General features: G+C 35.6%; 1 protein-coding gene across 1 annotated transcript; it reads left to right on the plus strand.

The window, feature by feature from the left end:
- The first annotated feature begins 329 nt into the window (after positions 1–329).
- LOC119791318 (secretagogin-like) lies at positions 330–19,928 on the plus strand. The gene is made up of 11 exons (XM_038297360.1): positions 330–507; positions 921–991; positions 5,176–5,268; positions 11,513–11,602; positions 12,845–12,901; positions 15,115–15,192; positions 15,877–15,932; positions 16,055–16,100; positions 16,213–16,272; positions 18,177–18,245; positions 19,374–19,928. The coding sequence occupies exons 1-11, from the start codon at positions 438–440 to the stop codon at positions 19,506–19,508; spliced, it is 825 nt and encodes a 274-aa protein (XP_038153288.1). The 5' UTR covers positions 330–437; the 3' UTR covers positions 19,509–19,928.
- The last annotated feature ends 7,866 nt before the right edge of the window (positions 19,929–27,794 follow it).

Consider the following 27,794-nt stretch of genomic DNA (forward strand, 5'->3'; position numbering starts at 1 on the left):
TTCATATTTTCTGTCATTTTGATTGTTTTAGAAATTAAAACATTTTAACTGGGAATAACTGGTACCAATTGCATGTTTCCTGATTTATTTCACCAAATCAATTACTTATTCTGACTGCATGTTTTTAGTAATAATTGTTTTAGATTTTTTTTTTATAAAGCTATTGAGAGCATTAAAATAATTTTACATGTTTTTGCTAATCTTTTCTTGTGATGGTCACAAAAGGTTTGCATTGCAGTGTCAAAGGGCATCCACTAGGTGGCAGATATGCTCTATTTCACACTCATCCACATGCAGAAAGAGGAGGTGTGGTTCTGTCTTTCTTCTAGTTTGTAGGAAAGAGCATATGACAAGTAGGCTGGCTGAGGAGTGCAGCACAGTTGATCTCTACATTCTTGTTTCTACATACAAAAGTTTGAAGCTGCCCTTTCAGTAAGATGGACAGTACTTTTGACAAATTGGATGCAGCTGGTTTCCTGGAAATCTGGCAACACTTTGATGCAGATGGTGAGAATATTTGATGTTATTTTTTTCATTTGTTTGTTAAACTTTAATGTGAAGCAGTTTTATTCAGATTTTTTTTTTTGGCCATTAGGTTTTAAAGCATTATTAATGCTTTTTGGAAGGTTTGTTATAGATAAAACCATGTTAAATTTTAAAAAATATTTACCAGCAAAATAATTAAAATTTAACATGGGTTTTATCTATAACAAACCTTCCAAAAACCATTAATCATGCTTGTTTCCTTGTTTCAGCAAACTTAATTCAGATGGTTTTTGGTTAAGCCAGTTAATAAGCCATCAGTGGAAATCAGGTGTGCTGAAACAAATTTTAAAAATGCAGAACACTAGCCAAGAAAAACCTTAAACAGCTTGCCTTTTTCAGTCCTAACATTTAGATTTGTGTTCTTATTGTTGTAGATAATGGCTACATTGAGGGCAAAGAGCTGGATGACTTTTTCCTGCATATGATGAAAAGACTGGGTCCACAGGTAAGCAGTTGTGTTTTCTTTTTGTTGTTTTTTTTTTTTTTTTTTGTTAAGAAGTCACAGCATATTAGGGCAAAGACATTAGATGTAGGGATTTTGTGGAGCTTTAATTCTCAGAACTTAATGAGTCACATCTAAAATAGAAGCTTTCACTGAAAATAAATGGGTTAGCACCAATATTGATAGCAACTTAGGTAAAAGTGACTGTTTAGAGATTTTTAGGGGCTTTCATTATGAAACTCCACATTAGATGGTCACATCTGGAGGTGTTTTATTTTTCTTCAGAAATGAAAGTATTCAAAGAAAGCAAAATGTTTTACAGCATTACTGCAATTTACGCCAACTTGGGGATTAAGTGATTCTGTGTCTTGATTTCTGTGGAGCTTTAATTTTGAAATTCTACATCAGATGTGGATGAAACTTTGTGAGTCATGTCTTGATGGGTTTCTACTGTCGTTCTGAAATGGAAGCATTCAAATAAAAGAAATGGTTTAGCAGCAATATTGACAGCACTTAGATCTGGAGATATTCAGTTGTCATTCTGAATTGAAAGCATTTAATGAAATCAGACGGCTTAGTAACAAGATTGACAGTAACTTGGCACAAAAGACAAAAACTGCAGGTTATGAGGGGCTTTAACTCTGAAATTCCATGTGATTTAGTTTGGTTTTGATGATTCACATGGATGAACTCATCTGTAATCTGATAGTAAAAGTAGACATTTAGACAAAAATAAAATTCTAGTCGTATTTAATGAATCTAATGATAGTGAATGAGACTTATATTTTAATATAGTTACTGTCACAAGTGGGGGGGAAAAACACAAAGTGAAATAAATTAACCTAAGGATATAGTGGAGGATCCTTGTTAATTTGTGAAAAGAACCACCCTCTACACTTAAAAAAAAAAAAAAAGCACATGCACAACCGTGTACCCGCTCCCGAGAGGGAACACCTACTTAATGTGTGCGAGAGTGTGCACCAGCCCATTTCTCCTCGTGCACGCTCTGTTTAAAAGTTGCTGTTTGCATCACTCATACAAGCTTATTTTCCGAAGGAAGATGTGCAATTTTTCCACTATGTCAGACTCGCCACCGGTAAGTAAAGATGGGGATGAGCACGTAGGATGGCCTTACGTAAACATATCACCAGAATGATTGACAATTAGGAGGACCACTTATTTTGATGATCCACCTGGAAAAAGAACATCCTCCATCCACCATACCTCTAACTAAATTCAAATATGTGGATAAAAAGGAAAAAATATAGACATACATAACAATGACTGCTCTTATTTTGAAACATAATCTCAGGCACTATGACTGTAATTCTTAGTGTAGGGATGGCTTGACTTTCAATTCCAAAAAGGAAGTTGCCTTGACCGCTGTGGTGATCTCCCGGCTGCGCTGGCAGAAATCTGCGCTCAGTCTCAATGTACCATCAGGGTTGCCAACTCAACGAAAAATACATAAGGGACACTTCTTGGCCAGACATTGCATTCCATTCTACAAACATGATGAATCTTTCCAATTTTTTTTTATGTGTAAAATTATTTTGTAAAAATTTTACATGAACCAGAATTTCATAATCACACAAAGTTTCGATTTAAATATGGGGCAGTCCTCTATTAAGGGTGACATAAGTTAAATACATTTTTGGCATATTTGCATGTAATACTTTGAACCTAACAGCATCATTTGATATTAACAGACTATCTCGTGTGTAAAACTCGGGGAGATACATTGTGTAATCTTACTTAGTCATTTTTCAATGAATATAATCATATCTTCTTGGAGCACAGTCTGAGAAGATGGAGCTTAAGAAAATGTCCTGGAAATGACCCTGAAGCATGCAGAAATATAAACCTCTGCTGTGTGGGCAGCTGGATGGGCGAGGTTTGTTTCATGATGTGGGACAATACATCTAAAGTATCTGGAAAGTATGGAAGAACATCTAAATATGATACAGTTCCAATCTGAGAGAGGAGAAAAGATCCTGCTGAACGTCTTCACTAATGGCACATCCTGTTTACAGAGCAAAGTTAAATGTGGTTATCCATAGTAATGGCCGAGCCCTTTGCCCGACCAGTTTTAATGGAAACTCCAATGAGCATTCATCTACTGCCTGTTCCTTTCAGCGCTCTGAGCAGACTCCCTTGGATACTAATTGGGTTGCTCTAAAACAAACAGATCACCACTTTTATTACTCTGTCTTTCCTGATGTTAGCTTTCTGCCACTAATGCCCTCAGGAGGGATGGGGTTCAATAGATTTCTGTCAAGCTACAAAGACACTTCACAGCCATCCCATCTGCTCTCCCTTCTATTTACTGTAGTGCATCACTTTGATGCCGTTTGTTAGTGGTGTGTCAGCTATTTCCTCCTCTGCAGAATGTTTAGTTCTTTAGCATCCTTTAATTGTTCTTTATTAGTAAAACTCAAAGTTGATTTGGTGTAGAGTGGAAATTATTTTAGCGCTAATGGTGTGTTTAACAGGGCAACATCAACCAAAGAAGTCCATGCAAGGAATAAGCATTTGATCACAGGGAAACAAAATAATCAATTCTTCCTCCTTATGGGCAGTGGTTAACAATTGATTGGTACCAGACATGCCATGGTGACATAATTTCATTTTCCCCAAAAGATCTGATGGAAAACATCCAGAAATACGACATTAAATGGTGAAGGGACAAATTGGGCAGTAGAAGCCTGTTCAACTACGTATTGCTGAACAACGGCATGTGAAACTTTTTAGGTTTGAATGCTTTGTAGTCTGGAATGACCAACTAGATTTTAAGATCGCACTGATGCCTGGCAACAGGTTTAATCTTGACAAACCAAAAGATTTTATTGAAATGTCAGTTAAAAAGACAAAAACATCAATGCTTAACAGATGTGCCTTTCTTTTGTTTCCTTAATGCAGAATCTCAATAGAAACGGATCATGCTTCTATTAACCACTGAGGTGGAGGGTTAAAGGTGGGAGGGAGGCCAATGCTGACTGGGAATCCTTTATTGTTTTTGTCCAAATGTGAAAATAATCTGGTTAAGGTCTGGATATAACGAAAAATATTAAACTTTGTAGATGGTTTGGTGAAGTAGTAATACTGTATCACAGGATGTTTTAAAACTGATTTACTTCATGTACAAGTCAAGTAAACGTTTGGCTGGTTTATCAGATTTTTTTCATGCTGTATTTCTGTAGGTTTGTGTTTCTGCTTTAACATCATCACTGGTCGTTTGTCTCTTGATTCATGACATTCTCTGGCACCTTCTGGTCTGCAGAACGTGTCCTCTGCTCTGAACTAAGTAATGATTCAGGTCTAAACACCACGAAGCTACCTGTTGCCATAGATACAGGAAGGTGACAATTAGGAATCTTGGTTGCTAAGTAGGGTTACATAATTTTAGCACCTGAAAATATATATTTACCTTCACATTTCACTCAACCTCAAGTTAAGATGAGTTCTACAGAAAAAAAATGAAAACTTAGAAAAACATAACATAAAAGAGAGAAAAAACAGACCTTAGTTTGGAGCTGTCATTAACAGTTTTGCATATTTTTGCACCATTTTCTAAATGTTATTAGTTGCTGTTTAATTTTGACTGATGGGGGCAGCAGTCCCTGCAGGTACCTCTGTGGGTTTGAATTCACTGCTGATTGATTAGTAGGAAGTGGAACCCCTGGGATCAACAGATTTCATGGAAGCTAAAGGGAATTCTCTCTGATTTCTCTAGCTGCAGCTTTTCAAGGTTCCTCTGCCATCAGACCCGTTAGATTATGCCTTTTGTTTGCAGATTATCGGCATACTAACACCTCATTAATATCCACATCTGTCTAAACATGCTGACTTGGGCTTTTCATTTGCAGAAAGCTAACTGCTCCGTGAAGAATATCTACAGCCTTTATTAGATATGTAGCAAACTACCAAATCTTAGACATGCTAAAGTCAAGTTCAGCTAATTTCTGTTGAGTTTAAAAAGTAGACATTGAGAGGGGGAAAACAAATGCATTAACTGAGTATGGAGACGTTTCTAAAAATAAGTATGAATAAACCTTTCTATGCTGTCTTCTATTCAAGAGTTCCATTCTCAAAATGAATTTGAAGCAGTTCATTTAAAATCTGTTTTTTGGAGTTAAACAAGTTTAGGAAGCTAAAAGTGATTTTAAATTGCTGTGTTTTTTTCACAGGAGAAAGCCACTGAGGAGAAAGTTCAGAGACTGAAGCAAAGGTTCATGTCTGCCTATGATGTGACTGCTGATGGGAAACTGCAGATTCAAGAGGTATTGTTGCCTTGCATTCACAGCAGTCTCTAAGCAATGATTTAACCAGCAGATATGAAATGGACCGGATTTTGGGCTGATGTCAACGTATCTTTAAATGGCACAAACCACATGTAGATCCAGATCTGTTTAGGCAAATGTTTTTTATTTAGGAGACAAAGTATCAGATGGGGTAAACGGAGAGAAATACTTGGGTCAGATATCAAGAAGTGGTCTTTTTACTGATGATTAGTGAAGTCACATTGCTGGTAGTTGAACATCAGAACATTTCACTAGTATACAGATAATGCTAAAGAGACCTTTTTGTTGAGTCTGTCATAACTCTTTTCATAAGACTTGTGATGTAGCTGCAGTAAAGCCATCATTTAAAAAAAAATTAACTGGGTGGCTTTTCAGAGAGCTTTTAGAATATTTATTTGATTCCAAGATGAATGTATGCATTTTTTTTTCATGCACAATACCACAAGAACTACAGGTATATATCTATTTGCCCTTTGAATAAATCTAAAAATTAAGGAGTTACAGCTTTGACTGCTATCATGCATGCCAACAGAAGATGTATGTCCACCTTGTAGAAACTTTGAAAATTCGTATCTTTTGCATTCCCTTCCACCTATCAAATTATTTTTTGTTAATAATTAAAGTTTTTTTTTTTTTTGAATGTTCTTGCTAAGTTTATTCTACTTTGTTTGATATCTGTTATGAGAATATGTTTTTGGGTTATTTAGTCATGTTCCTTTGTTTTTTGGTTAGTTATGATTAATTTCGGTCAATTATTTTTATAAATAGGCTGACATTAGTAGGACCAGCATGCATCTGGGTGGGCGTATGTTTTAGTTTTTTTTTACCAGCGCAAGAGAAGCACGGAGGAAATGTTTGTCCTTTCTGTTTGCTTGCCTGAGGAGAAATGAACTGAGAAAACTGAACTGAGTTTACCTGGAACATTTTTTGTTTTGCCTACGTAAAAGTCCATGGTGCATCTGTGGCCTTTGTGGATTTCTTTTTTTTTTTTTTTGTGTGTGTGTGTCATCAAAGCTGGGCCACAACAAAGATATAAGACAATATTTACAGTGACCACAAAACAGGCTTAAATCAGAGGTAACCTGACATTTATTTTTTTTTAAAGATTTTGAATCCTATCCCAGAGTCTTTATCAATTCAAACCCAGGAAAGTGAATCAACCACATCAGATCAGTGGACAGAAGCATAAAGTTCGCTAGAGAGGTTGAAGAATGACATCTTGCCCTCTCTGGACTGTGCAGTGCACATTGTGGACAATGGGAGTATTAATACTGAGGTTTACTTTCCATAATCAGAACTCTTGAGTTATGGGGCTGACAAAATTCTTTCAATTGCAGAGAAATGAACAAAACACAAACGCATCACTTGAAGCATGTGGTTGGCCAAATAAAAAAAAAAAAAAAAAAACTAGCAGGAAAAGAAATACTGAATCTAACACATAGGAGAAGAATCAAAACTGATGTATTTCCACAGGTTCCAGGAGTTTCTGAGAAACTCAGAAAGATATTCTCTAAACATGACTAGTGAATTTAAAACCCAGCTACAGAAATGGTTAATCCCAAAGACGGAACGACCAAACCAAAGCTGCGTGGCATTAAATGGTCCAGTGCAGTAAGGACTGATTGGATTCCTATATTGGAGAAAACTAACAACTACACAAACCTATGAAATGGCATAGAAGAGCATGTAAATTAGGGCAAGATTCAGCTGTACACTTGGACCTCATGAATAAAGGACACACCTTCCAGGACCAAAATGTTAAAATTTGAGACAGGGAGAATAGATGGTTTGAAAGGAAGTCAAGATAGAGATTTATATGAAAAAGGGAAAACTGGTCACTAAACAGAGGGGTAGGATTGCGTTTTCAGCTTCCAAGCATCTAAAATGGGCTACATGCCGAACTCCACTATTTCCTGAACTTCAGCCAGCTCCTTTGATTCCTGTCTGTCATTATTGGACAGACTGATTAATCCAGCTGTGTTTGGCCAATCTCCTCATGCTTACTGAGGTCCCACTGAGCTTTAGTATGTAGTGGAGTTGGTGCTTCTGTCCTAGAACTCATCCAAAGATGTTATATAAGTACACTCATCATGATTCAGATGTCCTAACACAAAGTCTATAGACAAGACTCTAACTACCCAGGACGGTGGATTGATTATTCATTTCCATCTGACTTGGAATGTGCTGAAGAAGATGGGGCTCCATGCTGCTTAAATACATCAGAGCTCTATTTACAGATTGCTCTAGTGCTAGCTGGCAGCATTAATTAACAGACTCCTGGATAGGTGTTGAAATGAAATTCTAGTTATTTCAGATTTATGCTTGTTTTGTTTCCATGATCTAATATTTACACAAGCAAAATTTACAGTAATCGGGTTATATTATTGGAATGTTATAAGAATTAGTTGCATTGCACGCCCCAAAGGTTATTTCTTTTTTCTTTTCTTTTTTTAAGGCATATGATAATGAAAGTGTCAGGATTTTTTTTCAACAGTATTGAAGTAATTCTTCAGTATTGACCATGCTTTGGAAAAAAACAGAATAAAGCAGTATATATCATCAATATGATTTTTAAAGCTGCTATTGTATATATTTCTATTACTCTTTGAACTTCTTCTATGTAACTTCAGTGTCCTCAAAACACTACTGCTCAGTTTTACTTAAACTTAACACATTTAAAGCTTGCTTGCCTTATGACCGCTTCCTCTTTACTCTTGAGCATTGTAGATTGTCATGAGCCCTCAGTCTCTCTCTGATGAACTTCCTCTTTTTATGACCAATTTTCTCTCTGTTGTCACTTTTATTTATTGCATCTATCACAAGATATCTTTGCACCATTTCTTATTTTATTCAACCGCAAAACATACTCTAGGAATGTTTTGGGCCATTCAGGTCAATTATGCCACTGTCCACATCTCCATGTACTGTATTCTCCAACCAGTGGCTCTGAAAATTCAAAGAAAAGGACCCTTCAATCCTACCACACTTAGTCCAAGATCCCCTGGTCTGCTCCAGGGAAATAAAATGTATTATTTTTTCTTCAGGAAAGAAAGGATTCATTGGATCACTGCTGGGATCAAATACATCTGCAGACCCAAAGGCTTCGACTTCCTCTAATAGTGAAAGAAGAAAATCAATAAGCCTCTTCCATTAGTGGCCTGTTGCAGGCGGTGATTTACTGTGGCTGATGCAGGAGCATTGAGTTTAACATGGTGGACCCCTGTCTATCAGAGATATATATTTAGAATTGGTTTTAAGATAAAAATGTCAGTTCCTTCCAAGAACCAGCTCTAACAAAATGCAGCTGTAACTGCTCACAATGTTTAACAGGAAATAAGCTCTATATTTTATAGTATTACTGAATTGATTAAGAGGAATCAAGAACCTCTTAAGTTTGTTTTTTTTACATTAACATCTTTTTCGCCTTGGTCAAGTTGTTCTATATTCAACTTTACCATTATTTCCAGAGCTATAATTTTCTACATTCATATATATGAGAACTCTAGAGCTTTAACAAAGTTGGTTTCCTCAAAAACCTGCTGTGCAAATCTTAAATTTCTTCTGCTTTCTGGTGAAAGACCCGAGCCACAGATGGAAACCTTACATGAAATCATTAAATTAACTGAAAGTGTCAATCTTTGTTAGTGTTTCCTTAGAATTACTATCTATAACTACATGGGAGCAGGTCTCGCATTTATGAAGGCAGATATCTTTGCTCTATGGCAGCCCAGAGCTAACAAACCAGTGACTGTAGAGATCCTTACACTCTTCCTTGTCTGATAATACTCCTGCCACAGTCAAAACTTGAAATCTGCAAATGCAGAATATATATGCCTCCAACCAACACAATCTCGCTATCAAACAAAATTACTGCAAATACTGATCACTATGCTATGCTGCTCTCTAAAACATTATGGCGATGCAGAGAAGATAACAACTTTATTCTTCTATCTTAGGCCTATATAAAATCTATATCCGACACCATTTATAAAGTTATCTGTGTAAACAAACCTCATCATCTCCTGACAGGAAAAGTGATGCCGACGTTGTCAAAGCCATTGTGTACTGTGACAGACGGCCTTCATATTATTGTAGGGGGAGAGGCGGTGGGGCAGAGCAGTTATGGCACTGCAGTCGGGTCATTGCACATCACTGAAAATTACACACTGTAGCTTTAAAGGGTTAATATAATCTTGGTCATAAGGTCAATCAGTTGAAAGCAATGTCAGTATCTATCATAGGTTGCATGTTGCACCCTTAATCTATCCAGTGTGGCTCCAATCCTTTGGGTTGGTTGGTTCTAATAAAACATGAACCATTTTGATGTTTTTACTCTTGTGTGGTTTTAGTCATGTTCGGGAAAACCGATATAAAGAGGCTATTTTCCATTAAAAAAAGTTTTATGCTCCTTATGCATCAATTCATATCCATCTTGGGGAATTTCAAACCTGCTCTAAATTAATCCACTGTTCTACAGTCTGTTGCTGCCCCTTAAATCCATCATTATAGAGACTTTTATTCGCTTCAGTCATGGATCCCAAGGTCTATTTTGAGAGTCGATTTGACTCAATCACAAGAAAAAGGAGCCACTGTTAATAGAAAAAGGACGTAATAACAAATCTTTGGAGAATATACACTTTAATTTTATGCAGGAATGTACAAATGTTTTTCTTTGCATAACTGATCAAAATACTTATGGGTGAGAAAAAATGAGTACGAATGACCATCTGAAATTTTCAGTTTTCTTACAGCAGACCTCAGTATATTTATGTACTTTCATTGTTTGCGAAAGCAAGAACAAAATCCTCAGAAATATTGTGTTGTTGGTATTAAACTTCTTACGGTTGATCTAACTTCTTAGACGGTTGATTTTTGTATTTGAACACTCAGCCCGCCTCCAGAGTAACAAAGCAATGACACTGCAAATATAAGGTTGAGCATGGAAATGAATTCCGACAGCATTTTGAACAAAAGGAAGTCAGTGTTTAACCATAAACTGTGCAGCATGAAGTTTTATTAGTTTCATATCCCAGCTGATAATGTCCTTAAATATTACCAATAAAGCTCAAAAGCAACCTCCAAAGCTTCTGAAGTAGTTCTAACATCAACTTTCAAATTACTAATTTTTGATCTGGTAATAGGAACAATTATCATAAACTGGATGTTTAGACCGTTAGGGAGCTGCAGTTCTTAACATTCAGTCTTACACAATTTGCTGTTTGTGCAGCAATTTTTTTTTAGCTAACTTCTGCAGAGATGCATCTTTAAGCTGTATTTTTTTTTAGCTCAAGTGTTGTCTGTGCTTGCAAAATGTTTTATAGTCTAGAATGTGTGTAATAAGTTGTTTTTACAGATGCATGGAGGCTAAAAAGGAAGTCAGCAGTTTTTATCAGCAAGCCACAAGATCCTGTGTTATAGCTGCATGTACCGCTGGTAAACATACAGCATCTGTTCATTTCACAGAAGCAGAACTAAACAAATAGCTGCAACAGTCCCTTACCGAAAAGGAAAATCTAGCATATTAGCCTAAAACAATTAAACATTGACCACTCAAGCCAAAAGGCACCACACTGTGAAGTCAAACAACAGAAAGTCCCCTTTGAAATCATTTCCTGGTTTATACTTAATATTAAGTTTTATATACAAAAACCAACCTTTTATTAATTTTTTTTTGTTAAAAGTTCATAAATTCATATAGTAAAGTGTTTGTAAAGTATCTGATGCCCAGACGTAAAAACCCATAGGGACTGGGATTCTGCGGGAAGCAACAACCTTGGTGCATTGTCCTTCTGATGAGCTGCACTCTTTTTATTACTGTTGCCATGTGGGACAGTTTAATCTGCTAATGTAGAGCTGAGGTTCAGATGCCAACCAGTCTCAATAAGAACTGGAGTAAAGCCAGAGGAGCTGGTGCAGAGGTCCTAAATCATCGTATTGATGTTCTGCTAAGTCAATTGATTTTATTAGGGGTTTTTTTCTTGTTCTGATCCTTAGTTTTTTCCCATCTTTCTCAATTTTGTGAAGTGTAATTCATTCTGCACAATGCCCCACTTATTTAGAAGAAATGGTAGCTTAAAGGAGTTACAGTGCTTCAAGACGCTCCTGATCTACCAACACTAAAAGATCAAAATGAAGTTGGGGTTTTTACAAAAAATTTCTGATTGTTAAACCCGATAATGGTAACACATTTTCACTAAGATCATTGGTTTTTCTTTTCTTCCAGTTAGCCAACATGATTCTGCCTGAAGAAGAAAACTTCTTGTTAATTTTCCGAAGAGAAGCTCCACTTGACAACAGTGTTGATTTTATGAAGGTAAAGATGCACACAAAGAAATGATGGAAAATAATAATAATTAGCTGATGCATCAATAAACAGTGAGATGCGTTTGATTAGTTTTCTAGTCTGGTTACTTCCTCTGGTTTATTTAGATATAGAAATCTTTTCCTCAAAACCGACTTCTATGCCTTGATGACATCTTATCTAGATTAGTTCTTGTTCTAAATTCCTTTTTGAACAATTTTTCAATAAAAAATGTTATTCTTATAAAAGAGCAGAGATGCATAAAACCAAACTGGTGAATAAAAAGGCAGCTCTGACTCCTTCCTTTTTATTCCCTACTGTAATTTTTAACTCTACGTGGCCATTCCTTATTTTACCAAAGCGGTTATGATTTTGATGTCTATTCAGAATTTAATTTTCTTTGTATTTGTATGTTTTAAAAACATAAAATGACCTTGTGTTAGCTGTGACTTATAAAGGCAGTAACTTTAAATTTTATGAAAAATCAGAAACTAAAAAAACTATCAATAAAACTGTCATTGAGTTGGAGGCGTTTTCTTTCTGCTGGTAGGTTGTCACCTAATTCAGTAGAATCTGCTCAATGCTAGCTTTACAGAGAGTTAAACCCTGATCAATCCACAGAAAACGTGACTGCACTGCCCATTGAAAACGGATGTTCTTAGCATTAAGTAGAAATCTAAAAAGGTTTATCTTTCAATCCTTTTCTGTTTCACTCATATCTGTGTGGCCTTCATCTTAAAAGATGTGAGCTTCTTTCTACCCACTACAGTATACATCACTTTAAAACTCTAAGCAGGACTTTATAATCGGATATAAAAATCAATTGGCCTTTATCCTTATTGTATCTTGTCTGCTTAAATAGTTTGTAACATTCATATCTTACTCCTGAGGAGTCTGATGTATTAATAGAAAACCTATGGAATAGAACGGGCAGGATTTAAAAATGAGACTCAAGATATTTATGGATGACAACAATGTTCAAGTCATTTTGTAGTGAATAAAGGTCAACTTTGTCTTATTTTACTTTTGTAATGCTCAGATTTACAAATTAGGTTTGGTACCAAAAACATACAACCATAAATGATCAATTTATGGTGAAGTTCAATAGGTTGACCTTTTTGACAAACAAAAGATAACTTTGTTGAACTGATTGTTCCATCGATCAAATTATAAACTTAAAAAGAAAGAGGATAAATCTATATTTTTTTTTTTTTTTTTTAAATGACCTGATCCGTCCTGGTGAACCCACTGTAGATATGGAGAAAGTATGACATGGACTGCAGCGGCTTCATATCGGCACAGGAGTTGAAGGTGATCTTTTATAAGAAACAAGCTCATTCAAAAAAAATTATAAACATTTATGATATAAGAAATGTACATGTTAAAGGGGACATCATGCAAAATCCACTTTTTTAGCCATAAGATACATTTCACTGTTAGACTAGTGTCTCTTAAACTGGCAATGGAGACAGATGATGTGTAGCAGGTTTAACTCTACTCATTAATCTGGGACCGCTCCCATCATATCTGAGGAAAGGAGATTCAGTATAACCTTTTAAGGCTGATGGGTTATTGCGACACCATGTGACTGCATGCCAAAGTTTGCTTTTAGCCAGTCACACAGTAGGAAATGAAACTGCATCAGACCCAACTTTGTTTTTATGCTCTTGCTTCCTTTTTCAAAGCTGAAATCATTGATTATGATTAAACGGATGTGATGCCAGCAGCTCTGCGTATGTCCTCATGAGCTGCCGTGTCTATTTTGGTTCTGTTTTTGGGCTTGGCAGCTGTTGCTTTTATCAAGCTGATAGTTCGTGCTTCAAACCATTATAGTGTTGCATAATTGGTCAACCAGTCTTGGTTGGACTCAAACAATTTAAGCTGGAGCAGTACAAGATTGATTCTCAAGGTACTCAAGGTACACTCCCTGCGTGTTTTCAATGTCAGCTTTCACACACCTGATATCAATGATAGCAGTGTACAGGCTTTGCTGAACTGCAATCGTCTGAATCAGATGTATCGAAGCAGAGAAACATCTAAAACAGGGATGGGCAACCATGAGTGTCCTGACACTCTTAGATATGTCCCCGCGCCAATGTATCTCAATTAGATGATGAAACTACTGCCATGACCCTGCATGCTGAGGATGTGATAAAGACCATTTAAATCAGGTGTTCTGGTCAAAGGACACATCAGCTTGCAGAACTACGCACCTGAGGACTGGAATCGACTAAACATGATCTGAAACCTGCGGGATTGTGCCTTAAAGACCAGGTTGATCTGCGTTAAAGATCAGCTTTTCTGCTCTAGTACTGCAGAAAAGCTGAATTTAGTCTCTTCAGGTGCTGTGCAGGCATCTTTATAGATAGATAGATAGATAGATAGATAGATAGATAGATAGATAGATAGATAGATAGATAGATAGATAGATAGATAGATAAACTTTATTCCGGACTCATGGTCCAATAAATACATACATAAAAATAAAATAAAACTAGTTAATGATAAAAACACAATACAAGTACCATTATCGATTAAATAGGATCTTTAAGAAGACAGGAATACCAGTGTCTCCACAGCTTAGACTGATATCGGATTGCACTACGTGTGGTATCAGTAAGTGACAAAATAATATCGTTTTCAGATGCATTTAACCTACAAATAAACTTATACATTAACTTTTTATAATTAGTTTTGGTCATATTTTTCAATTAGTTCAGTTTTCTTTGTTGCTGTTTTTCTTTGAACAATGTCACAGTTTTGCTACAGAACGGCTAAACAAGGTCATGGATCTCTGCTTATCAATTTCATAAATCCACCATCTTAATTTCTGACAGATTTTCTTTAAAAATCTATGCTTAAGGATGCCAAAGATGCATAAGTCAAAATGTAAATCGGCAAGAGCAAAAACTATACTGTAGTTACTTGGTATGGGTTGAGAGGTTGTAGATACAGTAATAACCCATTATTGATGCACTCATTGGAAGGCATGATTCTGCATTTTCTTCATTTTCTGACACAAGGCTCAATGGACTTCTTTTGTTGACATTTTAGCTAGAAAACTGCAACACAGCCATTGCAGTGCCTCATTTGCATATAATGAGACCACACCGCCTGTAGATCAACAATAACAAGACCAAACCCAAGCATTACAGTTCCATTTTATCTACACCACAACTTTAAATTTGAAAATAAAAGGCATGACATGTCCCCTTTAAGAAAAAAAAAAAAAAAATCTTACTGTATTCAATTCCAGAGTTTGCAAAATGGTAATGGGCAAATATTTCCCACATCATGTCTAAACAGGATTGCATGCTTAGGTTAGCGTCTTCATTGACTTGTGGATTTTTATTTCTAATTTCTTTCAACATTCTTGTTAAAGATTCATATTTGAATTTGTGACTAATATACTTACTGAATTTTAGGTCAAATGGGGAAAAGAAAGGATATGCATGAGAACTACTGCTTTTCATCAGTAACTTTCTTTTTGCTGTCGTATTTACTTTTTTTTTTTACTCTCCCAGGCTTTCTTAAATGATTTATTTCAGCAACACCACAAACAAGTGTCCCCTGTCAAACTGGAGGAATACACAGACACAATGGTAAATGAAACACTCTTGCATTTATAAAGAATCAGTCTGTGAAATGTATTCAAAGCTCTAATATACAGTTTATCATGCAAATATTATCAGTGTTTCTTTGTTTTTAATCAATTTAAATATATTGATTTATTTGACAGGGACAGTGTACATTAAAAAGCATTCCTGCAATGCACCAGAATTAGCCAAAAGGCTATTTTTCATCTGTCCCTGGACAGATCTTAAAATTGTCTTCCTAAAAAAACACAACAGTAGGCATTTTACAATGAAAAATATAAATATAAAAAGAAAAACAGCTATAACTCTTCAAAACTGATTTAAAAATACAGAATAAGTGTTCGTTGGACTACAGATTTTGGGTATAATGAGAATTTAATGTGTATTTTCTAAGCTGAATGGATTCTCATGGATGAAAATAAAAATTTTTCCAATAAACTTTAAATTCATATCCTCCTGTGTTCAGGTTTATATCTTTAAAAGAGTATTTTGCATACAGTATACAGAGATGTACTAAAATATTTTTTTACTTTTGTAAATTAAAATTTAAATAGATTTGAAAACTGAGCCAATTTTGTTTGCCATAATAGCAAGGTCTATTGACCGTGAAAGATCTTGAATTATATTTTATATATAATATAATTATATATTGACATATATTATTTTATATATAATGTTATTTCTTTGCAGATGAAAATGTTTGACAAAAACAAGGATGGTCGTTTGGATCTGAATGATTTAGCCAGGTATGTTTTAGTGCTAACAGTTCAAGTGAAGTCAAACAACAGAAGTGCTTCTTCAAGGTTTCTCATGTTAAATTATTTAACAGTTAAAATCAGCTCAATTAAAACTTGGTTTTATATTAAAGGATCTTAGCTTTGGAAGAGAACTTCCTGCTCCAGTTCCGGATGGATGTAAGTAAAATATTCTATTTTGAAAACAAAATAAAAAGAGAATAAACCTACATTTACATTTATCAAATCTAGTATTTCTGTTATTTAATACAAATACCTTATTTTCTTCAAGGCAAACAGCAAAGAGGAGAGGAAGAGAGACTTTGAGAAGATCTTTGACCATTATGATGTTGTAAGTTGTTTAAGAAATTGGTTGAAACATGCACTGAAAAAAATAATGCAACCGTTTTTGGCACTTTAACACAATTGTTTCATGTTAGCAGGGTAGGACATAAAACAATTGTGTTAAAGTAACTAAATATGAATATTTAAATGCCAAAAGCGGTTGCATTATTTATTTGAGTGTAACTACTAAAACAGTAACCTCATTTCATCATGTATTGGTAATAGAGTACAACTAATGTTGCATAGTAAAATGTTGGCTGAAGACAACTTTACCCCTTTAAAGGGATTTGATTCTAGTGTTTAACTTAATTGACACAAAGTTTCTCTTTTATATCAGTTTCTGCTAAAGATTGCTGGTACTGCAGCAAAAAGTGTCTAAGTCATGTTTATTCAGAGCTAAAGGCATTGCAACAGATTTAGCCCTTTTATTATGAGGAGGTTATAGTTATATTTTTCTTTTAGGTTTCTTTTAGGTTTTTATTTTTTATTATCTTATTCTCACACATTTAAACTTAACAGAACTTGTACATTTACAATTTAGTAGTGTTGGTTTTCCTTTTCAACCCTTTGCCATTATTTTTCCAGATACCGGTAATAGTTTCTGAAAACATGTTAATCCTTTTTTTTTGCATGTTTTTCTTGTTTATGTAATTTTTAGACTGATTATTTTTTGCATTGACATCTGATTTCTTTTTATGCGTTAACCTCTTAGAAATATATAAACTGAGGAAAACTATTAACAGTTTGTAGATTAACACATTCTAAAGCGTGTCTTATGTTCATTGTGCTTGTCATAGAGACACAATTTGCTTTTTTTGCTTGGAGAAAAATGCTTTGTGATTACAGATTGCTATGAGGAATTGTTGGATCAGTAGTGGTAAATACAAATGGTTATGAACACAAAACCGATTAATTTAAAACCTTAATCCATAATATTGACAGCAGTTTAGAATTAAACAGCCTAAGGAAGAGAGCTGCAGCTGTAACGATCAGGACAGAGGGCCCAGAATTGAACCAGAGACAATGCAAAGTTAAAAGGTTTATTCAGGCCAAGAATGCCGAGACAAAGCCCATGGATCTGGAACCTCTGGGGATGAAAAGCTGGTTGAGGTGAGCTTTGATGATGATGATGAGTAAAGCCACTTACCTTATTTTGGGGTTGAGGAGAAACTTTGAGAATATCTGAAGAAGCCGGTCACCGGTGAACCTATGAGGACTCCTGAATCTGTCCTGCTAGGTTTGGAGAAATCTTTCTTTGACGGTTACTCGTTGGTCCAGCGGAATGCAAAGGGTCAGACCCATGAGAGCAGAGACAGGCAGAATGGTCAAGGGGACTAACCGGAGTACGGAACCAGAGAGCTGGTCCAGAGTCAAAGCCAGGTGACGGAGATCGGAGATCCAGTGAGAATCTAGGGGAGAATCCAGGAGCGAGGTCAGGGCACAGAAAACGGGTCAGAGATCCAAAAACACACTATGATAGGGCTGATAGCGTTCAGGCAGACTAAGAGAATCAGGAGGTAGAATCAGGAAGACAGATGGGTAACGTCAATACTTGATAAAACTCATCAGTGGCTCATAATAATCTGGCATTGACTGCTGAATATAAACACTGGAAGACAGGTGAATGGTATGATGCTGATTGAGTAGCACTGAACAGGTGAAGCACATAAGCTTTATTGCTGACACAGCAGAGGGTGAAAACAGCCGGCAGACTGACCAGAATCATAACAGTAGCAGTCAGGTGTTTATTAATGTTGCATTGCCATTTTACTGGAGTAAGAAATCCAATATTCCAACATGCTATCAAATATCGGTGAGTTGGCAGTGTGTATTCTTTTCATGGGTTTTTCTATGTTGCTCTGCTTTGTTCTGCCTCTACTTATTCTTGCTCTGTGATTGTTTATCTTAAAGAGTAAGACCGGAGCCTTGGAGGGACCTGAAGTGGATGGGTTTGTCAAAGACATGATGGAGCTTGTCTGGGTAGGTATCCCTATCATCCGCTTTCCTATGTAACAAAAATTTAAGTACAGTGGTATAAATATTACCATATCAGAACAGTATTACTTAAGTTCACTTAGTAAATAATTGCTAAATAAATACCAGTTCAAATAAAGTTTCCGGAGACGTTTTCGATAATTTTGGGGGTTTTTTTCTCATTCTAATCTATGATCCATTCTCCCATCTTGACAACTCGAGGTCTGGTTCTGGGGTTATCAGCTCTACAATACAAAGAGACATTTTCATTTTTATTATGTATGGAATTTGTCCAGAGCCAAAACAATAATCTAAAGCTTTGGAAAAGGATGGCTTATCGAATTCTATACCTCCTATGTGAAGATTTTTTTTCTCCCATTCCTGTGTTGATTTAAAAAAAAAATCCTGTAGACATTTTATAAGTTCAGAAACTATACTTATGTCTAAGTGGAAAATATATAAATGTGAAAAAAATATGTAATATAATCTCATGGTATATTGAGCAGCCCCCCCCATGGTATATTGAAAGCCCCCCCCCTTTCGTGGGACTTCAGCTTTCTAGAGTAAAGAGGTTTTTATGTTGACGAAAAGACTTAGTGCTACATATCTTTTCATTAGTTTGTTTTTTACTTTCTTAGTTAAATCAGGAATCGTGGTTTCATTGCCCAACTTTAAAGCTGTCTCTTTTTTTAAGACCAAATATTACACTGTCAATTTCAAACATTTCTTCAGATTGTTTGTGCTTCAGACATGATGACTGAAACCGTAGATTATTTCCTATTAAGTTTACCTTTAGTCAGTCAAAATTATCTCCTCTTAGTCGAACTAAAAGCAGAAAGCTCCAGACATTGGTGGTTATAGAATGCTTATGTTTAATATTTTAAGCATGTCCAGTGGTTTACTGTAGATCACAAGCTTCTTACTCAACAAGTTAAATTACTTTCAGTTGATGCTTTCTTTTGAAATAGCTTCTGTTCTAAAACAGACTGGATTTTTTAACCATGTCCAGCTTTTATGTAGCGTTTAACAGGGTAAAAGCAACTATGTATCACTTGAAACTTTCTGTAAAACATTCATTTTTTTAAATTTCCCACTTAATAATTAATGCACTTCTTGTGTTATTTGTCCGTATAGCCAAACATATCAGGCCCTGATCTTGACAAGCTGCGAGCCTCTCTATTGCGTCACTGTGATGTCAACAAGGATGGGAAGATCCAGAAAAATGAGTTAGCTCTATGTCTGGGAGTGAAAACCTTAAAGAAACCTTAGGCCCTTTCTTCTTAAAGTACTGACCTTAAAATTGATGTCAGCATTGATATCTGTATCTAGTTACTTTCTATCATATCACCTTCTACCTAATCCTTGAAAGAAAAATTCAAAGATTAGGTAAAACGTTTGGATTGTGTCTCCTGAATTGATATGCGTTTCCTGCACATAATTTTAAGCCAAAAGTAAAAGGCTAATTTATGCTGGTATATAATGTTTGCTTTATGTGAAATGTTAGTTTGTGTGCTGGTCAACAAAGTGAAGGTGTCTCTTAAGGTTAAATTACAATTGCATGTTTCTGTGTAAATGTAATAAAATGTAATATGCAGTAAGGAGATGAAAATAAAATAAACAAAAGCATGTGATTGCATAGTGATATATATTTGTGGTTTGTTCTTGTGTATTTGACATGGATTTAAAAGTGGCGACAAAAAACAACCCTTCAATGTTTCTTGTGAGGTCAAGTTAATATTAAAGATGCCTTGAGAAAAATACAAATCTTTGAGTGTCTATGTCATAACGTAAAACTAAAGCCAAATCTATGGAGGACCTGGACCTCTTTAAAGGAGTTGCATCCTGATCTTGTTAATCACCTGTGTTGATTAAGCTTTTACAACGCTCCCTTAAGGAAGCCATGTTAGCAAGACAAAGATGTAGACTGTAGTGGCAGCTGCTAACGTATAGATATCATTTAATGCAGCTGAGTACTGTGATACATGCACAAGTCATAATCTTGTCATTAAGCGGTTATTACTTGTCAAGTACCATGTTGGCTTGACTAAAGGAGTTAACGTCTAAGATGGTGGCAGGCCTTAGCGTTAAATTGTGTTGAAAGCTTCCTTGTAAATCTACTTTCTCTGTGAGATGCTTAATCAATAAAAAACTCAAAATATACAGTACTGACCAAAAGTTTGGACACACCTTCTTAATCAAAGAGTTTTCTTTATTTTCATGACTATGAAAATTTAAGATTCACAAATCATTGGTCTGTACTGGACATTTACAGTATGATGCCCCAGGCGCATCTTAATTTTTTTCTTAACAGCATGTAGAGAGGTTGTTTACTGCACAGCAGCTGCCATCCAATGCTATGATGTACCTAGCATGTGTTGAGATGCAATTTCTACATGTTCTTAAAATGTATATTTAAAATGTAGATTTTTGATCTCATATGTATTTCCATATCATTTTTCTCTATTTTCTGATGCTGAGGACAGCAAATTCAGAGCTTACCAGAAGTGCTTAGACAAAACGGAAATGCCACTGGTAACACGGTGCTCCTACACCTAATTAATTTGCTGTAATCATTCCAAGTGAATAATTCTGCTCTCTACTGCAGATTAAATGAGCTCAAGTGAAGCTGGATTAAAAAAATGATCCTAATAATGTCAGTTTGTCTTCCTCTAAATCGCTCGGCAAGAAAGGTTTTGCAGCAGCCTAGTTAACCTCCTGAGACCCCAGCTTCTATTTGTTTGTTTTTTATTTCCAAGTTACATGTGATCTGTAGCACCTAATAAGTTTAATAACTAAAGTCTGTCATGATGCCACAAGTAGTTTAAAAAAATATGTCCTTATATGAGGACATTTACATTATCTTTGTATTTTATTTAATTTTTTTGCAATTTGGGACTAGAAGATCCCAATTACCATATACACAAAATTTCAGCCTTTTACTGTTAAAAAATTATAAACGGTGAGTTTGAAGTGCTTGTTAATGATACAGCTGTACTTTAACGCTGTATAATAGGCCATTTCCCAAGTTTAAATGTGACAACAAACTGGGTGGAAATCATTTCAGCTAATAAAAGGGTCCTAATGGTGCAGAGCTAAATACTCTCTTTATCTCTGAGTCTAAACAGCCATGCACTGCAGTGTGCTGTGATGGTTTCCATCCCTTCATTCATTTCAAATAAACAGACATTTTGCACCACAAATAGTTTGAATGTATTGTTACTTTACAGGACTGTATACAGGATGTTACTTTCCCAGACTGTTATTGGCTTATGATTGTTTGTGTGGGGGAGGGGAAGCTGGGAAACAGGCAGCTGCTGCAGAGCAAACACTGAGCTCAGTCGGTGTTATAATTTTTTTTATTGGACTGGAGTAAAGTGTTGATTGATGAACATCAAGCTTAAAGCATTAAATGATTCAGAATTCTCAGAGCTGTACTGTTTTTCTCAATTCAAATATGTATTTGAATAGACTAAAAGGCCAAAGCTGCACATACATCTCCATATTTTCAGGAGTTGCATTCAGTATTAAACACCAGTCAAGTTAATGCCTCAAATGGAAGAATAAAGAATCTAGATTTTTTTTGTGTGTCTTTTTAAATCCTAAATAATGCTGCCACCTAGTGACAAAACTGCAACCTTGTAGCCTTTGAAACGGTGCGACCTATAGAACATTTGTATATAAAAAAAAAAAAAAACTTTTTATCATATGAAAACTCTACTTTATGCTTCTGGGACATAAAACAAGAACGGCTGGAATAAATCACTCATGTTTGAAGCATTAGAATGGTTTTTACTTTTTTACTCGTATTCATTTCCTAAAGTTTAATTGTGCAGTCCTAACTTGATAAAATGTAAAATAGTTAAAGATACTAATTTTTGCAAAGCCCTATGTGGTGTCAATTGTATAGTTCCTGTAAAAACAGCAATGAAACAAAGCACAAAATGCCCTGTAGCATTTGTGCTGCATGGATTAAAAACAGCTATAAGCTTGATACCAAATGTTGCTTGTATGAACGTTAATTAGCCCAAACAAAATGCATCAAAACAAATTATTTAAGGTCATGCTCTGCCAGTAATATACATAAACATCCTGCAGATAGATCAATAGCTTGCTATGTGGCACCATATGCTTTTTGATTGACAGCAATTGTTGGTACCAGGATCTTTAGAGATGAGTTAGCTCATCTCTAAAGATCTCTCTTTTTTCTCTCTAAAGGTTTCTTTAGAGAGAAAAAAAAAATACCTTTTTAGTTGTTTTTTTTTTTGTCATTCTCTGTGATTAAATAACAAATAGCTTTAAACTGTGATCAAATGAATCTCCTTTTGGCTGGGTTACAGTATATACAATATATGGATCTGCTTGGTCACCGGTTTTAATGCCCCTTAACTTTATATTTTCAACCAAAAAAGAAAAACCTTGCAAAAACATATAGAATCTATTCAGATTCTGTGACTTTTTATGGGGCTTATGTTCTTATTGATGGACAGTCCTCATAATTCATTTCAGGCTGTGTAATGGGGCCTTAGTGGCTCTGAGTTTATCCATCCAATTAGTCAATCTGCCATCCAGGATAAGTCTCTTGCATATTTTTCTGTTTTTATCTGGTGTTGTCACAATTAGATAAATTAGATGATCAAATAAATAATACCATGCAAAGATAAATAAGTTTCTCAAGCTATCAAAATCAACGTCAACCATAAGCAAAATGCTCACCTCTCAACCAATCTGTTTATTTGATTGCTGACTTTATTAAACTTCGCAAGCCAAAATACGATGAGCACCAACAGGTTCTAAAGCGAAGGTTTGATATGACCTGGTCAATATTGAGACTAAAACGTGACTGAGATGCTGCGCATTGACCTTAAACCTGCTTATAACTCCCTAGTGAGGCTTAAATAAATCAATACTGGGAAAAGGATTGGGCAACATTTCCTCCACACTGATGTAAGCGAGTCATTAGGGGCTTATACACACAAATTAACCAGTTATTAGATAAAGTAACTTTTTCCACATATGGCCTGGCTGGCTTTGATAGGTTCTCTCACTACCCTCAATGAACGGAATCATTGTTTTCAAAAACTGCTTTTTCTTTTATTCAGATAATTTTTTCCTGATATTGAAATTGATTTTATGATCTTAAGATTTTAGATCATAGATCAAATAGGAAAAACGAAATAAAATCAGTAAAGGGCCAAATGCTTTTTACACCATATTACTGTTATTGATTTGACTATAAATCAAATAGCACAGACCGCTGGTTGTTTATAAACTACTATTGTACCCGAAGTTTGCCCAGGAACCAATATCAGATATGAGAGAGACTCATTTTCACCTTAAATGAATATATGTTAGAGTTGATGTGTTAAAAAATGGTGGAGAAATGCCTTTGTCTGAAAGGTCTACTGCAACCCAGTCACTGACGACAAAAAAAAAAGATAAAAATAAAAGCATGATATAATTTCTTTTTGTCATTTTACCCTTTACTTGGTTTGTTTAGGGCTTGGGGGAAAAAACAGTAGTCTTGGAAAAAGAACATGGATTTTTTTTAAAGAAATTCCAAATACATCATGAAGATATCATGAGACTAAATCTACTGGTGAATGGGTCACTAAACACTAGAAACACAACACTAAATTCAGTTTAGTTCATTTATATAGCAGAATCTCACAACAAATGTCTTAGGATACTTCAGCAATCAGTTCAGTCCGATAAAGCAGACAATTGTGCAAATTTTTATCCTGTGCAGCAGTAGTTATTTTTGCATGTAAGTCAATGGTTTTTACTTCAATTGCTTAAACTTTATCCAAGGAAACCCAGCCAACTGCACCAGTTGTAAGCTTTGCAACAGTTACTTAGGTATAAATCTTTAGCAGAACTTGGCACAGTGTGTTGGCCTTGTACCATGACTAACTGGCAGTAACACCACCATGACTTTTACCATCTTGTCGATCAACACCAAGTATACAACTGCGGTTGTACTTCTATAATGGTCCTTTCGTTGAGATGCAACTAAAACCATTTTTGTTCCTGGGAAGATTGTTTATCAGGCATGTATATTGACATAGGTATAGTAACAATAGGACTGAAGTTTATATTTTCTTCAAAAATCTGCCTTTTGATTTACAAGACTGTCAACTAGAGTTTACAGACGATGTGCCACAGCTGCAGTTAGTTTACACTGCCAATGTTTAATTTCCTTTATCCTTCCCAAATATTGTTACTCTGTAGAACTTTTCGCTGCATTTACTCCTTCTCTGTCATTTTTATTATGTTCATTGAGCTTGATGAAAACATCAGGGTATTGCTTTTGTTGTAAAATATGAAAGATGTACACAATCAAAGATTTAGAATGGGATGAGATTCTGACATTTTATTCAGTGTATCAGGGAATAGTTACTATGCAGAATTATATGAAAACAACAAAAAAATTCCCAACTGAGAAAAGTGAAAAATGTTAGAGTTATGACTTTGATTGGTGCATTTATTTATAGGATTTCAAGTTTTAATAAATTCTATCTGCACCCATATACAGGTGCTGGTCATAAAATTAGAATATCATGAAAAAGTAGATTGATTTCAGTAATTCCATTTAAAAAGTGAAACTTGTATATTATATTCATACATTACATACAAACTCATATATTTCAGATGTTTATTTTGTTTAATTTTGATGATTACAAATGACAACAAATGAAAATCCCAAATTCATCATATCAGAAAATTAGAATATTACTGAAGACCAATAAAAACAAAGGATTTATAGAAATGTTGGCCAACTGAAAAGTATGAACATGAAAAGTATGAGCATGTACAGCACTCAGTATTTAGTTGGGCCTCCTTTGGCCTGTATTACTGCAGCAATGCGGCGTGGCATGGAGTCGATCAGTCTGTGGCACTGCTCAGGTGTTATGATAGCCCAGGTTGCTCTAATAGTGGCTTTTAGCTCTTCTGAATTGTTGGGTCTGGTGTATTGCATCTTCTTCTTCACAATACCCCATAGATTTTCTATGGGGTTAAGGTCAGGAGAGTTTGCTGGCCAATTAAGAACAGGGATACCATGGTCCTTCAACCAGGTACTGGTAGCTTTGGCACTGTGTGCAGGTGCCAAGTCCTGTTGGAAAATGAAATCTGCATCTCCAAAAAGTTGGTCAGCTGCAGGAAGCATGAAGTGCTCTAAAACTTCCTGGTATGTGGCTGCGTTGACCCTGGACCTCAGAAAACACAATGGACCAACACCAGCAGATGACATGGCACCCCAAACCATCACTGACTGTGGAAACTTTACACTGGACTTCAAGCAACGTGGATGAAGTGCCTCTCTTCTTTTCCTCCAGACTCTGGGACCTTGATTTCCAAAGGAAATGCAAAATTTACTTTCATCAGAGAACATGACTTTGGACCACTCACCAGCAGTCCAGTCCTGTTTCTCTTTAGCCCAGGCAAGACGCTTCTGACGCTGTCTGTGGTTCAAGAGTGGCTTGACACAAGGAATGCGACAGCAGAAACCCATGTCTTTCATACGTCTGTGTGTGGTGGTTCTTGAAGCACTCACTCCAGCTGCAGTCCACTCTTTGTGAATCTCCCCCACATTTTTGAAGGGGTTTTGTTTCACAATCCTCTCCAGGGTGCGGTTATCTCTCTTGCCTGTACACTTTTTTCGACCACATCTTTTCCTTCCCTTCGCCTCTCTATTAATGTGCTTGGACTCTGTGAACAGCCAGCCTCTTTAGCGATGACCTTTTGTGTCTTGCCCTCCTTGTGCAAGGTGTCGATGGTCGTCTTTTGGACAACTGTCAAGTCAGCAGTCTTCCCCATGATTGTGTAGCCTATAGAACTAGACTGAAAGACCATTTAAAGGCTTTTGCAGGTGGTTTGAGTTAATTAGCTGATTAGAGTGTGGCACCAGGGGCCATCAATTTTGAACCTTTTCACAATATTCTAATTTTCTGATATGATGAATTTGAGATTTTCATTTGTTGTCATTTGTAATCATCAAAATTAAACAAAATAAACATCTGAAATATATGAGTTTGTATGTAATGTATGAATATAATATACAAGTTTCACTTTTTAAATGGAATTACTGAAATCAATCTACTTTTTCATGATATTCTAATTTTATGACCAGCACCTGTAATGATTTTAAGCATTACAACAGAAACCTTACAATGGAAATTATATATAAGACATTTTAAGGAATTTGAAGCGGAAATGAATGGGTTAAACAAACTTACTTAATTTATGAAATTGCATCTTATTACTATCAATGATTATATTAGAAACATGAAAAATATAAATGTATAGAAGAAAAAAGCATAGTGCTGTTTATAATTTTTCGGCATGGAAATCGGCATGTTACAGTATTCTAAGTGGTGATGTCACAGCGTTGGTCGGTTCTGTAGTTAGTATTTGAATACATTGGTAATACCTTTCACATTTGTAATATAATCATGGATTGTAGTAAGACACAATGTTGTAAAGATTGACCATTTTGTTTCCACTTTAAGAACTCCTCTTCCAGAAAGGAAGCTGCCAGTTCTTGCTTTGTGGAAGCATCCCATCTTTTTTTCCCATCCCATTAAAAGCATCCTGAGGTTTTTCCATACAATAGGTTTTAGTAGAGGAAAGCTAACCACCGTAGAGGACAGCTGCCTCACGCTCTGTGATTCCCTTCATGTAGTGGAAGTTCACAGTGGCATGGAGCAAATAAACTCTGGGTCAGATATTTGCGTCGACCCCCCAGGCTGTTATTTCCACTGACTAGCCGGGAATGGCTGGGAATACATTGCAAACACTTAGGTGGATATGAAAGACATACAAGACGGGTCAGGGAAAAGTGTTTTATAAAGCAGATCTCTTCCACACACTTTAAACTCCTCTTGCAGCATAAAAACAAATTACAAACTAACATGCCAAAGTAAGTATGTAACCATATGACAGAAGGATAGTCCAACACACCCAGACTGCTTGCTTGATTTGATCTTTCCACTGTTCAATCACGTTGCATCTACAACTAAACATCTTTCAATGAAATAAGACATATTATCACAACATAACAAAAAAATTATAATAAACAGTTTTATATTCCTAAATAAATTTCTAAAATGTGTATCAGACATATCTATTTTTAAATCTTGGTGTACGGTAAATTCAGCTGTTTTACAAAGATTTCAGAAGTCTGCTGGGGAACAATTAGTACAACAAACAGCATCATGAAGACCAAGGGACACAGCAGACATGTCAGCGGTTAGTTAGGAAAAAGGTTCAAGTCAGGTTTAGGTAGTAAAACAAAATCCTAAGCTTGGAACATCCCAGAGTTCCACCATCCAACAAAGAAAATGTGAGACTCACTTTACACAGGCTGTGTTTTTGAAAGCAAATGCTTTTCCCTGAATCTAATAATCCTACTGTTAATTATCCACAGGTACAGGTAGGCTTATCAGGTTAGAAGGATAAATGGACTTAAATGTACCGCAAAAACAATCTAGAAATAAGTAAAAATTTCTTAAATTAAATGTACTTACTCTCAATTTGAGTAGGTAAATAAAATAGTTT

Source organism: Cyprinodon tularosa, unplaced genomic scaffold (assembly GCF_016077235.1).
Source record: "Cyprinodon tularosa strain WSP-4 unplaced genomic scaffold, ASM1607723v1 ctg387, whole genome shotgun sequence".
Classification (NCBI taxonomy): Eukaryota; Metazoa; Chordata; class Actinopteri; order Cyprinodontiformes; family Cyprinodontidae; genus Cyprinodon; species Cyprinodon tularosa.